Source organism: Natator depressus, chromosome 11 (assembly GCF_965152275.1).
Source record: "Natator depressus isolate rNatDep1 chromosome 11, rNatDep2.hap1, whole genome shotgun sequence".
In the NCBI taxonomy this organism is placed as follows: domain Eukaryota; kingdom Metazoa; phylum Chordata; order Testudines; family Cheloniidae; genus Natator; species Natator depressus.
The window spans coordinates 39643191-39656955 of record NC_134244.1 but is presented as its reverse complement, the minus strand read 5'-3'; the positions used below and the strand labels follow the sequence as shown (position 1 = coordinate 39656955).

The following is a 13765-nucleotide window of genomic DNA, read 5'->3' as shown; positions in this document are numbered from 1 at the left end:
GAATGCATAGGAACAAAATAGCTTTAATATATTACAAATTAAGTGATTTTCCCCTATAGTACTGCTATAAATCCCAACTAATTAAAACATTACTTGTAGAAAGCCCAGCCAATAATTAATACCTGAATTTGCAGTAGGGTGGGAGGTATATTTTTTCCAGTATTTCTCCAGTATTAGCAGAGAGACGAAGGAGCCAGTTATGAGCAGTCAAAACTGCAAGAGAAGATTTATAGTCTGATGGACTGGGAAGCGTTTCCCCCTACATAAAAAGAAGTTATCAGTAAAAAGTTTGAATGTGTACATGAGGAAAGCCTTATTGCCTACTTTCTATAGTTTTTAAAGCAAACTATCTGGCCTAGATGGAGATTAGGGGCCAGATTTTTGAACACCATCCTCCCTTTTCACACTCACAGTTTGCAGGCACAAATAACTGTGGGCACAATTGTTCCTAGGTGCAATTGATATCACTTAGGCTGACTCTACATGGAGAAATTGACAGGCAATGTTATTGCGGAATAAGCTAAACCAGAATAGCTCCCTATATGGACTCACTTTGTGACTGGAGTAATTATTCCAGAATAAAGTCACTTTTATTCTGGAATAGAGCATCCACACAAAGAATTATTACAGAATAAATAAATTATATCAGAATATCTAGTTATTCCAGAACAGCTACGCTGGTCAATTTCCCCCATACAGGCAAGGGCTTAGAAGTCTAACTGCTTGATGTTAAGCAGTTGGATGTCATGCCAATTGTGCTTACAAAACTTCAAGTACAAAAAAGACGTAAGTAGAGGCCAAACTCAAAATTAGCGTCTTAGTGATGGGTGGCATTTACAAACCCAGACTAAAACACAGATACAATTAAAATGTCCTGCAATAAAAATGAAACATACAGACACAAGACTGCAACAGTTTTAAAGTAGGTGATAGGACTGCTGGGAGCCACTAGGGGAATGGTGGATGCATAGTTTTATAACTACCTTCTGCCACCTCCTAAAATCTACAACCAGCAGCAACTGATTTGCTTTCCCACCCCATCTAATATTCATCAGATATTCTATAACTCTTTTCTTTTAATTTAATACCATTACGGATGCTGTTCCATCTCCAGACTTTCTACAAAATCCTAAAAGGCAGAAGGTGTCAGACAGCCCTTTTGCAGCAAGATCGCCGACGAGGGAGAGGCTGCTCCTCTGAGACTAGATGAAATTATGGACGGGCTAAAACAAATCTCAAGTGATCTATCTTGAGGAAAAATATCTGAAGATATAACTGAAATCAAAACTATTACTAGTACACATCAAGCCAATTTGTAAGACTCAGCATCAAAACTAGAGGAAGCTGAAAACCGAATCTCCTCACTAGAAGACACAGTGAATACTATGAATATAACCTCAGAGCAACAGGAAAGGACTACTAAAACACTGCAGGAGAAGGTTAATGATCTCGAGGGAAGATCAAGGAGAAAACTTCTGAGAATTGTGGGTCTCCAAAAGGGGCTGGAAAAAGGGAAGCTTGTGGAATTTTTATCTACCATGTTGCCAGCTCTTTTTGTCTCACCCCCTCCCCAATCAAAGTTAAAAATTGAGATAGTCCATTGCTCATTTGTGCAAAACCCCACTCCAGATACAAAGCACCAGGCCATAACTGTAAGATTTTTAAAATATAGTTTTAAGGAACTCATTCTTTAAAAAGAACTTAAAAACCTAATGTGGAAGGGACACAGGCTGATGACTACACCAAGGATGTGGTGAAGAGGGCTAAATTTAACAGATCAAGAGCTGTAGCCAAAGGATTGGGTTTGGACTACTTCATTTCCTTCCCTTCTACTTTCAAAGTTAAAAAGGAAGGCAAGATGGTTTTATGACAGCAGAAGAAGTTGAAACGTGTCTGATCTCACTACTACAACAAAAACCCTGCAAAAGAAACAGATGGGATGTATTAAAACAACTTTACCAGATCAGCCACTGCAGTGGTGCCATTTAGTTCTCAGTCTAACAAAACAATTGTAAAGGACAAATCCTCCATGTTGTCCCCTTACTTTTCATTTCTTTGAACTTCTATTGTTCATCAGCAGAGGGGGCTGGCTGGGAAGGGAATGGCTGTGAAGAAGGATCTCATCTCTGATTTGAATTTTGACCCTCCATTGAAACTCAAGAAGCAGCTCTGTGCTCCAGCTGCTGCTGTGAGCAAGTTGGAGTGTTACAATATGGACACACCTGCTTTGCTTGCATCCACCCCACGCCCCTCATTAATCCAGTGTACCAGGAGCACATCCACATTCAAGAACCTCACTCCAACCAAACTGCTTAACTGGACCCGTGGACTCCTTACAGCCGTGGATCGGTAAGGTTCCACAGAGAAGCATGGTTTTGTTTTCTGTCTGAGGCACTCTCACTCCTGATATCTTTTCCACCCCCTCCCCACCTTTTTTATTTTTTTCAATCTTCCTCCCCTTTCCCCTTCCTTAATTTTGTTTCAGCCCCATTTAATTTCCTAGATTTTGGGTTTATAGTAAATCTGGAAATGTTCAATCCATTTGCCCTAAATGTACACTTATAAGAGATATCCGATCTAAATAATGTAATGAAGATTTCAATTGAATGATAAACTGTTTCAATTCCCCAACTGTAAAGAAATCTGATCTCCTAAAATCCTATCCAAGAATAATTACTATTATTGCTGTTTATGATTCACCAAATTACTGAGAAGATGTTATTATGACACTGTTGTATGCAGCGTAGTTGTAGCCGTCTTTTTTTTCAGTAATATTAGTTCAGTTTTTTTCTTTACTTTTTATTTTTGTTAGAGTTGAAATAAATGTTATGCTGATTTACATTGGTAATGTGACTATGGAGTTTACACTATAATCCAGCGTGGACAAGGCTCCAGGGGCAAAGTTTAGGCAGAACTGTTCTGCTAATGAACTCTTATCTGCAAACGATCCAGTTATGTTGGAATAAGGTTGTTTAAATAATTTGTGTAACTTTCTTATATTTCCGCTATAGACTTGTTCTTAAGTTTAGACACTAGCCTTCTTCACCCTTTTTTGCTGTTGGGAATAGTGCAGAAACCACGCCCTCCCTTGATATGAGACTATTTCTCCTTTATAAAATTAAAGGGAATCCAGTTATACCCCAGTTGGGTGTTTTGAGTGGTGGGGAGAATGAGTGATGTGGCCACTCTTCATGTCCCCAGGGTGGTGAGGAGGAATCCAGATATGCAGCCCAAGCAATGACAGTATTCAGCCACTCGATAAAGAGATATATGATCTAAGCATGCCTTATTGCTAATATTGTAAACTGTGTTTCCTGGAACATCAAAGGGGTCAATCATCATATAAAAAGAAAAATTATTGTCACTTATCTTAGAACACTGAAAGCAGATATTATCTTCCTACAAGAAACCCACTTAATTACTTGGCGGCAGAGACATTTAGGATGGGGGGAGGGGTACTTAACAAGTTCTCCTCTGCAGCCAAACATGTAGCAATATTGTTTCATAAAAGACTCACTTTATAAATTCTAGATGTAAATAAAGATCAGGAAGGTAATTTTTGTTGGTGAAGGCTATGACTTCTGATTCTATCTATACCCTAATTGATGAATGTGGACCCAATTAACTGTAACAGGGTTCAAAAAAGAACTAGATACATTCATGGAGTATAGGTCCATCAATGGCTATTAGCCAGGATGGGCAGGGATGGTGTCTTTAGCCTCCGTTTGCCAGAAGCTGGGAATGGGTGATGGGATGGATCACTTGATGATTACCTGTTCTGTTCATTCCCTCTGAGGCACCTGGCATTGGCCACTGTTGGAAGACAGGATACTGGACTAGATGGACCCCTTTGGTCTGAACCAGTATGCCAATTCTCATGTTCTTAATAAAGATGCTCCACTTTTTAAAAACATTTCCCCCCCAAAATTAATATGCCATTAGAATCAATCATCATAACAGGAGATCTTAATAAAGTATTGGACCCTTTTTTTAGACAAATCAGGCCAGCCCCAACATACACAATCACATACTAGAAATATTATAAAAGATTTTAAGGAAGAATTGGGGTTAAAAGATGTATGGTGGTTGCAAAACCCCTGGGTGAAGAATTTTACTTTTTTTCCTCCTTGTAGTCCACATATTCACAAATAGATTTCTTCCTGATTTCTATGACTCTGGTAGACTCAGAGCTCAATAATGAAATCAAGTCTATTGTGATCACTTATTATGCACCAGGATGCTACCCCTCCCAAGACAAACTGGACTTGTAAAGATAGATACTGAAATCCGCTCTTGTGCAACATAAACATTTTCAGAACCATGTCACAGAAGAAATTCAGTTTTTTCCCTAAACAATTGACTCACCAGAGATATCCCAATCCACCCTATGTGATACACTAAAAGCTTTTATTAGGGGCAGGATTATTTCCTACTCAGCAGATAGGAAGAGGGCTAGCCAGGCTCAGGTCCTAGAATTAACCAAACAACTTAAAGCTATGGACACAGAATGTGCAAACTAGCCCTAACAAGAAAATCTTAAAAATGAATCAATCTTTGGTAAGAAGTAAATAGACTGAATTCAGCACAAGCTCAATTTGCTCTTTTTAGACTCACAAAACACACTGGGAGTCAGGGGTAAAAGTGGGGAAAATTCTCACATACAGATTAAAAGTAAGCAGTCAAAGGTCCCAAATACTATCACTCAAATCAGAACAAGAGCAGGTTATTACTAATCAAAAAGAGATCAAAGATCAATTTTTGAAATTCTACCAGGCTCTTTACAATAATGATTTGCCACCTGACCCAGAAGAACTAAATAATTTTATTAAAGCTCTAAACTGCCCACAATCTCATAAGAACAGCAGACTAGGCTGGCCTTTCCCTTGAAATTAGAGAAATTAATCAAGGCCATGGAGGAAATGAATCTGGCCAAGACCCCTGCCCTTGATGGCTTACCAATAGAATTCTATCAAAGTTTCAAAAAAATTCTGGCCCCTAAGCTGTTATACTTTTCGAAGATGCCTTAAAGAAAGGTATGCTACCTCCTACTATGAGAGGAGCCCTAATTACTGTATTACTTAAACCAGGTAAGGATGCGCAAAATGGTAACAGCTATAGATCCATCTCATTAATCAATACTGATGTAAAAATACTTTCACAAATATTGGCTAAGAGACTGGAAAAAGTAATGAGTGAAATGGTTAACCCTGAACAGGTGGAATTTATTTTAAAAAGGCATAGTTCACACTCTAGAAATTCCCATGCAATTGTTTCACTCAATGCAGAGAAAGCCTTTGACAGAGTGAACTGGCAATATCTGTTTGTGATCCTGGATAAATTTGGCTTGGGAAAATCCTTCATTTCATGGACAAAGCTGTTAGGATCCGAGAATTGGGATTGGAATATAACCAATAACACAGTAACTCCCCCGCCCCTTTGATCTGTTTCAGAGAGCAAGACAGGGATGTTCTCTCTCCCCCCTCCTAACCACTTGCAATACAAATTAGGGAACTCCAAAATATTCAACCGATCAAATTTGAGACTCAGACAAATTTTTCTATATGACATCCTCCTATTTATTAAAAATCCAGATCAATCTATTCTAAATATTCTACAAACTATAGATAACTGGTAAATTCTCTGGCTACTAGATAAATTGGGATACATTTGAAACAATAAAGATCTCATTGGATTTACATGGAAGTGGCTTTCCCTGTATAGGGATATTTAGATGGCAAAAGACAAACCTCTGATATTTTGGCATCCTCTTCCCTAAGGAAATTAAAAGCACAGTCAAGATTACCCTCACCCCATTAATCATGCAGTTAGCAAACTACCTCTCTCCCTTCTGGGGAAAAATAAACAATCAAAATGAATGCCATTCTGAGGATCCTTTTTACTCTAAATTCCTTTCCTACCCATATTTCTCCCTTTCATTTTACCAAAATTGACATGTTCAGATCTGTTTTGTAGGCTGCTGGTAACAAACCAAGAATCTCCTTACAAAGATTACAGCTCCCTGTCAAAACAGGTTTTAGATGTCCCAACTTTAACCTTTACCATCAAGCAATAATCCTTAGCCACCAGCACAGTGGTTCATTCCCTCATGCCTTAGAAACTCAGATTGGTTCCAGCTGGAAGCAGAATTGGTTGCTCCTTTACCCCTTTCCAATGCGCTGCGCTTGGATTACTAGTGATTCCCTAAAGAACAACTACCAGCTATTGTGGCAGACAGAAATATTTGGCGTACTATGTCTACTAAATTTAAAAATCACCCTCTTCTACATACCAAGGACACTCTATCTGAGGTAACTTGAAACTCTGTATAGCAGACAACCCCATCATTTGGCCAGATTGGATTAGGGTTATAATATTCAAAGAAAGGTTCAATCTATAGACTAATAAGGAGTAGCAATATGTCCAACTTAAACATGCCATCTCCCATCTGTTGGGCCCCAAAGCCTATGTTACCCCTACCCACCTGAACTGCATTCATCTCTCAAATATTACCCAGATTGCCAAGATGTACAGCAACACTATATGCACATTTGGCCAGCAAATTTGAATGAAACATGGATTCCCTAAAAAAGAAATGGGAGGAGAAACTAGGCCAATTTCTCTCTGCCAGCCAATAGAAACAAATTTTAGCCAGTGCTAAATTTTAGCCAGCCTTGGATCTCTGTTTAAAATTAATCCAGCAGAAAATAATCTGGAGGATGCACTGTTCAAACAGGTGCTGCTAAGTGAAACAAATATTGGAACTATGATTCAGCAGGTGCTAACTTAACCCATACGTTCTGGGAATCCTCCTATATCCATATATAACATAATAAAATTGTGTTATAATCTAAACATGCAATCTTAAACCTAATGGATGTTAACTGGAAGCTGGATAAATCTGAAAACCTTTAGCTCAGCGGGGCACTAATAATTACTAAAAGACTAGTACTACAAAAATAGAAATCTTAAAAAATGACCAATAACTGAAGACTGGAGCACAGACTCTGTAAGCTTGGCCACCATGGAAAGCATTGTATGCTGTAACAGAAATACCCAAGAAAAATTCTCAGCGATATGGTATGCTTTCCTGAGGTATCTGAATGATCCTATTCAATGCATCCTCCCTTACCTCCTCCTCTTCTCTACCCACTTCCTTCCCTCCTCATCTTGGTACCCTCCTCTGAATTTTGCTTCTATTCTTTATCTGATTTTAATCATTTTACTTTAAGTAGTTGGATTTTAATGTATAAATTGTTGCTTACAAATCGATTGTTTTGTAAATTGCTCCAGTATCTTTCCATGTATTGAAGGTGAGCTGACTAATCTATAATTCCCTGGGTTCTGTTTGTTCCCCATTTTAAAGACAGGTACTATATTTGCCCTTCTCCAGTCCTCTGGGACTTTATTCATCCTCCATGAGTTCTCAAAGATAATTACTAATGGCTCCAAGATTGCTTCGACTAGTTCATTAAGTACCCTAGGGTGAATTTTGTCAGGTCCTGCTGATTTAAAGACATCTAACTTATCTAAATATTCTTTAACCTGCTCTTTTCCTATTTTGGCTTGTGTTCCTTCCCCCTTGTTAATATTAATTTTGTTATGTATCTGATCACAATTTACCTGTTTAGTGAAGACTGAAGCAAAACAATCATTAAACACATCAGCCTTCTTGATGTCGTCCATTATTAGCTCTTCCTCTCCACTAAGTACAGGACCGATACTTTCCATTGTCTTTCTCTTTCTCCTGATGTATCTATAGATCCGCTTTTTATTGCCTTTTACATCCCTTACTAGGTGTAACTCACGATATGTCTACACTACAGCCACTAAGGCAGCACAGCTACACACGGCAGCTGTGTGCTGTAGCATAAACACTTCCTATATGGAAGCAAGGGGCTTTTCTGCTGATGTATTTAATCCACCTCACCAAGAGGCAATGGTTAGGCTGATGGAAGATTTCTTCTGCTGACCTAGCTGTGTCAACACTGGCAGTTAGGTTGACCTAACTGTGGTACTCAGGGCTCAACATTTTTCACAGCCCTGAGTGATGTAGCTAGATTAATCTAATTTTTAAGTGTGGACCAGGCCTCATTTTATGCCTGACCTTTTCTGATTATGTCCCTACACGCTTGTGCTATTCTTTTGTTCTCCTCTTTGGCAATTCATCCATGTTTCCATTTTTTGTACAATTCTTTTAAGATTTCCAGGGCTTAAAGAGCTGCTGTTGGAGCCATGTTGGCACAACATCTTTGAAAATAAGGCCATTAGTTCTTGAAAACAGGCATTTTTTATACATTTACATAAATTAAAGTGTATAAAGTAAACAAACATTACTCCTGGAACCTTAACTTTCACATTTTTATGACACTTGTGTTCAAATATGCAACCTAAACCTAAACATTAATGCACTATGCATTTAAATAGAAAAGAAAGTACTTTCTCTGACAATATGGAGTTATCCAATTGTTTTTGCATGACTCGATGGGATTTAAACTGCATTTCTCTGTACGGCCTGATCCTGCAAGATGCGGACTATCCTCAATTCCTGTGGGAGTTAAAGATACTCAGCTCCTTACAGGAGGCAGAATCTAGGAGCAGCACGGTGGAGAAATGTGGCACTCTAAAGTCGCACAATATTATTGTACCATGGGCAGTAACATAACTAAAAAAAACTATAAAAGTGTTGTAGTTGCATTCATTAATGCAAATTTTAATATATTTACTAATTTTTCTCAAAATTTACCAAACTATTTCCCAGTAGAATTTGCCATATGAAAAATGTCATATTTTAGAGTTCCCCTATTTGAGTTAGCCAGACGCAAATAAATCTTAATATGAGAAAACTGCTCAGTCTTTCCCTAAAAGTCACCTTTGGTCCAAGAGAAAGTATGACAATTTCAGTCAAAAAATGAATTTTAGAAAAAGTTGTGCGCAAATGAAAATAGTGGGTTAAAATGCCAGTAGAGTTATGACCAGCTGTAGTCATTAAGGATATGTGTACATGGCAAGCAGAAACCCATGGCAGCAAGTCTCAGAGCCCCCATCTACAGACTCGTGTTATGCAACTAAAAATAGTGTGTAGATGTTTGGCTCAGACTGAAGCTCAGGTTTTGCAAACTTTAAACGAAGCCTGTACTTTCATGGAATTTTTTCAAAGATGATTACTGAACTCAAAGGAGAGAGAGTATTCGCTAGTGTCTAAGCCCATTTCATTGCAAAAATTCTCACTTATCTACTGTGTGAAGATCATCATTCCTGACAAGCACTGTGATAGTTGTTAACAAGAATGTTGTTACAAACAGTGCAACTGACCCATTAAATAATTGCTCCAAGCGAAGAAGAGCATAATATATTAATGTATACTGCTTTGAAGTTATTTAGGTTAACTGAAAATGTTAGAGAAGAGCAGATTGATAATACGGTCTCTGAATACTTGGCTTCTTCCACAAAGTAACAGCAAAACTCCCACCAACTTCAATGGGAGCGATATGCAGCCATCTGAAGACAGAAATTGACCATAATTTGCAATAAACATCATCCCAATTTTTTGAAATGTTTGGTTTCAATTTTGTCTACATTATCAGTGAACTGTTCTTCCACAGCTAAAACAGTTGCTATATTTTGTTTTCAAAATTTCTTCAGTGAAAAGTAACCTTACCAACGGGCATTCCAATAATAATGCATCCTCTATTTTTTCTGATTTAGAACATGGTGGCAGTTGATAAAGTATTCTTGGCTCTTGTGCAATGCTGAGAAAAAAGATTATAAACAATCAGTCTACTTTATAAACTACCTCTGTCAACAGGTCAGTTTATGCACTATTATAAATCATTACCTCCTCCTCATGCAGGCAGCATTCTGAACTTCCCAGCATGCTGGGCTATTCTTATTTTGGGAACTGTCTCTCTCTGCTACTCTCAGAATTTGGGTACCCCCACCCCCCAGTATAAGATGCCATTAAAAAGATCACTTTTCATCTAGGTAAGCATTTTAGACAAGAGATGTACCAATAATGTTCTTATTTTAGTAACATACTTTAAAAAAGAACTAAACAGAAAATACACACACATACTAAAACTCTACTAAAACAAAATACTTCACAGCATACACAATTCTTCCCCTGGGGAGAGGAGGAGAAAAAGAATGAAGCACACATGACAGATGTTACTCATGTTGCTGATTGCTCTACTAGAAGGTGCTTAGACTCTAGAGTCATGAGGGTGATAGTATAGCCTATATAGATTAGAACTTGGGGTGAGGGGGAGCTATTAGTTTGTAACAAGTTATTGTGCCAAATTCTTCTGAGTTACAATTAAGAGTAACTTCATTGACTTGCACTGTGTACCTGACAGCAGAATTTGACCCATTAAGTACTATCAGGAGGAAACTCTTCCACTGTATCAGAGTGTCATGCCTTTCATGGCATGGGTGCCAGAAGCTGAGAATTCTTTAAGAATTTAGCAACATACGTTTCCTGAAATGAACCCTGTCTCTGGTTCGGCCTTCTTCTTTTGGTCTTATTAAATGACACCATTCACAAGGCATTTTACGTGCTGGAAATCACATGCTAAAAAGAGGCCTGATCCTGCAAGATCATAAGTATCTTCAATTCCCATTAAAGTGCATCTGGCACGTAAATATCTTGCGATGCCGGTTACAACAGTGCCATGCAAATGCCTGTTCTCACTTTCAGATGACATTGTAAATAAAAAGCAGGCAGCATTATCTCCTCCAAATGTAACCAAACTTGTTTGTCTGAACGATTGGCTGAAGTAGGATTGAGTGGACTTGCAGGCTCTAATGTTTTACAGTTTTATTTTTGAATGCAGGATTTTTTGTTTTTTTTTTTTTACATAATTTGACATTTGTAAGTTCAACTTTCATGATAAAAGATTGCACTACAGTATTTATATTAGGTGAACTGAAAATACTATTTCTTTTGTTTTTTACAGTGAAAATATTTGTAATCAAAATAAAGTGAGCACTGTACACTTTGTATTCTGTGTTGTAATTGAAATAAATATATTTGAAAATGTAGAAAACATCCAAAAATATTTAAATGATATTCTATTATTGTTTAACAGCGAAATTAATCATGCGATTAATTGTGATTTAATTTTTTTAATCACTTGACAGCCCTAATCTTAAACGTGTGCGGTATTCTTGGGTAACACCCACCGGATAGAATTTACATTAGAGCCAGATTAGCTATGTCTCGTCAGCTGCTGGAAATGGCCCATCTTGATTATCACTACAAAAGGTTTTTTGTTTTTTCCCTCTCCTGCTGGTAATAGCTCACCTTACCTGATCACTCTTGTTACAGTGTGTATGGTAACACCCATTGTTTCATGTTCTCTGTGTATATAAAATCTCCCCACTGTATTTTCCACTGCATGCATCCGATGAAGTGAGCTGTAGCTCACGAAAGCTTATGCTCAAATAAATTTGTTAGTCTCTAAGGTGCCACAAGCTCTCCTTTTCTTTTTGCGGATACAGACTAACACGGCTGCTACTCTGAAACCAGTCAGGACACTTCACTCTAACAATGGGCAATAGAAGAAACCCATTCTGCCCAGATAGCTCTTCCTGTGGATGCCTCAGCAAGAATATAGGCAGTGACTACCCCTGTGTAACATCAAGCCATATAAGGACATGTGATATGCTTACGTGATCCTGAACTCCATCTTGAGACAGTAACTTTCCACAAACTGGGCTGTGAGCTTTGTTTTGAGACAGTAAATTTACAGGCACATGGCAGAGAATATAAAAGACTCCTGAAATATCTTCACTTTGCCTCTTTCCTGCCCTGATTCTCTGGACTCTGGATTCCAATCTTCGGGAAGTCACCCGAGAGACTTTACAAGCTAGCAGTTTATTCCATCTTTGCTACAAACCTGATATAAGAACTTTGCAGTTATTTGATCTATTAACCATTAACAACTCTCTTATTCCTTCTTTTATTATTAAACTTTTAGTTTATAGTTACTAAAGGATTGGCATCAGTGTGATTATTGGGTAAGATCTCAGTTATACATTGATCTGCCTATGTGCCTGATCTCTTGGGGGTAAGAAGAACCCTATGTTTGATTAAATTGTTTTTTAGTAACCCCTCATCATAGAGTCCAGTGTCTGCATGGTGAGACCAAGGGCTGTAATGCCTAAAGAGACTGTACCCTTGACTTCTTGTTAATCAATGTGCTGAGACAGAAGTTTACTTTTGTTACTGGCTTGGTATAATCTAATGATAGAATAACCACCAATTTAGGGTGAGACTGCCTTATTTCCCAGCAGTTTGTCCTGAATTTGGCATCCTCAGCTGTGACCCACTGAGGCCCGGTGACAACTACAAGAAATAAAACTAGTGTTCAGTCTGTTTAATTTGAATTCTGTGCAGTGCTGAACATCCTCAACTCCCATTAAAGTCCAGTAATAGTTGAACATAAGCAGCAACTCACAGGATCAGGCCTTACCTTGCCAAAAGCAATGCAATATTTAATGCTATAGCTATTGTCTAACGCTTAAGAGATAATAAAATAAGGGTCCAATCCTGTGAACAATTAGGCCTATGGGTATCTATGCTTACACAAGTGATCCCATTCAACTTGGTCGGACTACTCAGAGGAATTTCTAAGATCAGAGCCTGAGTATTAAAATTAAAAATAATGGCAATTTTTAGCAATCAAATAATTACCTGCTCACACAGCACCGATAATTGTCAAAATAAATTCTTCCGCGCTCATAAGCAATTGGAGATGTGGAATGAGTTGTCCAAACATGCTTGAATTTAGTACTCTCCTGAAATAGACAATGAATAGAAGAAGGCTTTTATGACAAGTTGTGGTTTTGGAAAATATTTCACTTGCCCCTACCGCTTAATAACTGACGTTAGTTGAACATAGTTTGTTGAACACATAAAGGACTTTTTAAATAAATAAATAAATAAGTCTCCTGAAGTTATCTAGCCATTTTTAATTTTTCTTTCCTTCTTTCTATAATTGTACACTAGATGCATCCAGTTGTGAATACAGTAGGCATTGAAATATGACAAGCAGGGCTTTGACTCAAAAGTATTTGAAAAGTAAGTCTAGAAAAGTTGGAGGGGGTATGGTGGAGGAAAATGTAATAAAATTTATGAATGGGCCTTTATAAGAAAACTAGGGACAAAAAAATGAAAAGAGATGCTTCACCAATTCATGGACACCATGGAAAATAAATATATATGTTAGTAGTCCCACTGAATTCACGGAGTTTTGGGATCCAGCCTACTTTTGGTGTTTGGAGGAAGGCACAGGAGGGAATTTACACGCTTGCTTCCATAAAGAATGCAAGATGTTAATGAGTTCACTTGAACTACTCACATGCATAAAGTTACTCATGTGCATTAGTGATATCACGATATGGGGTTGCAAATAATTTTATCTATATTAATTAAAGCCCCAATCCTTTATGAGATGAATGTAGGTGGGCTATGGTCAGACAAAGCCCCATTAGCTTCAGTGGGGCCCTATGTGGGTGCAGGGATCTCCCTTCACACATCTGGTTGCATGAATGGGGCCTAACACCTGAGATTGCTAAAACTAAAGTAATTTTTAAATACTAATTTAATTATTCCTATATATGCTATTTCTACATTTCTCTCAGCTTGGCCAATAAAAAAAATTAAATCAGTTTCACTTTGGTTTATAATCAGCTGCAATTTCAGTTTCCCAGTGCTGCAATGTTTGGTTTCCACTTCAGAGGCATGTTCATTTGTTTACAGAAAACT

General features: G+C 37.8%; 1 protein-coding gene across 2 annotated transcripts in view; it reads right to left on the bottom strand.

Annotated features, from left to right (window-relative positions):
• The window catches only part of DCAF17 (DDB1 and CUL4 associated factor 17), a 44998-nt gene that overhangs the window by 28552 nt on the left and 2681 nt on the right, over window positions 1-13765 (bottom strand). For both annotated transcript variants that reach the window (XM_074967570.1, XM_074967571.1), the window contains exons 3-5: window positions 12692-12795; window positions 9659-9749; window positions 123-259 (exon numbers count right to left, since the gene is read on the bottom strand). In XM_074967570.1, coding sequence (XP_074823671.1) covers window positions 123-259; window positions 9659-9749; window positions 12692-12795 — 332 coding nt within the window. The remainder of the gene's footprint in view (window positions 1-122; window positions 260-9658; window positions 9750-12691; window positions 12796-13765) is intronic.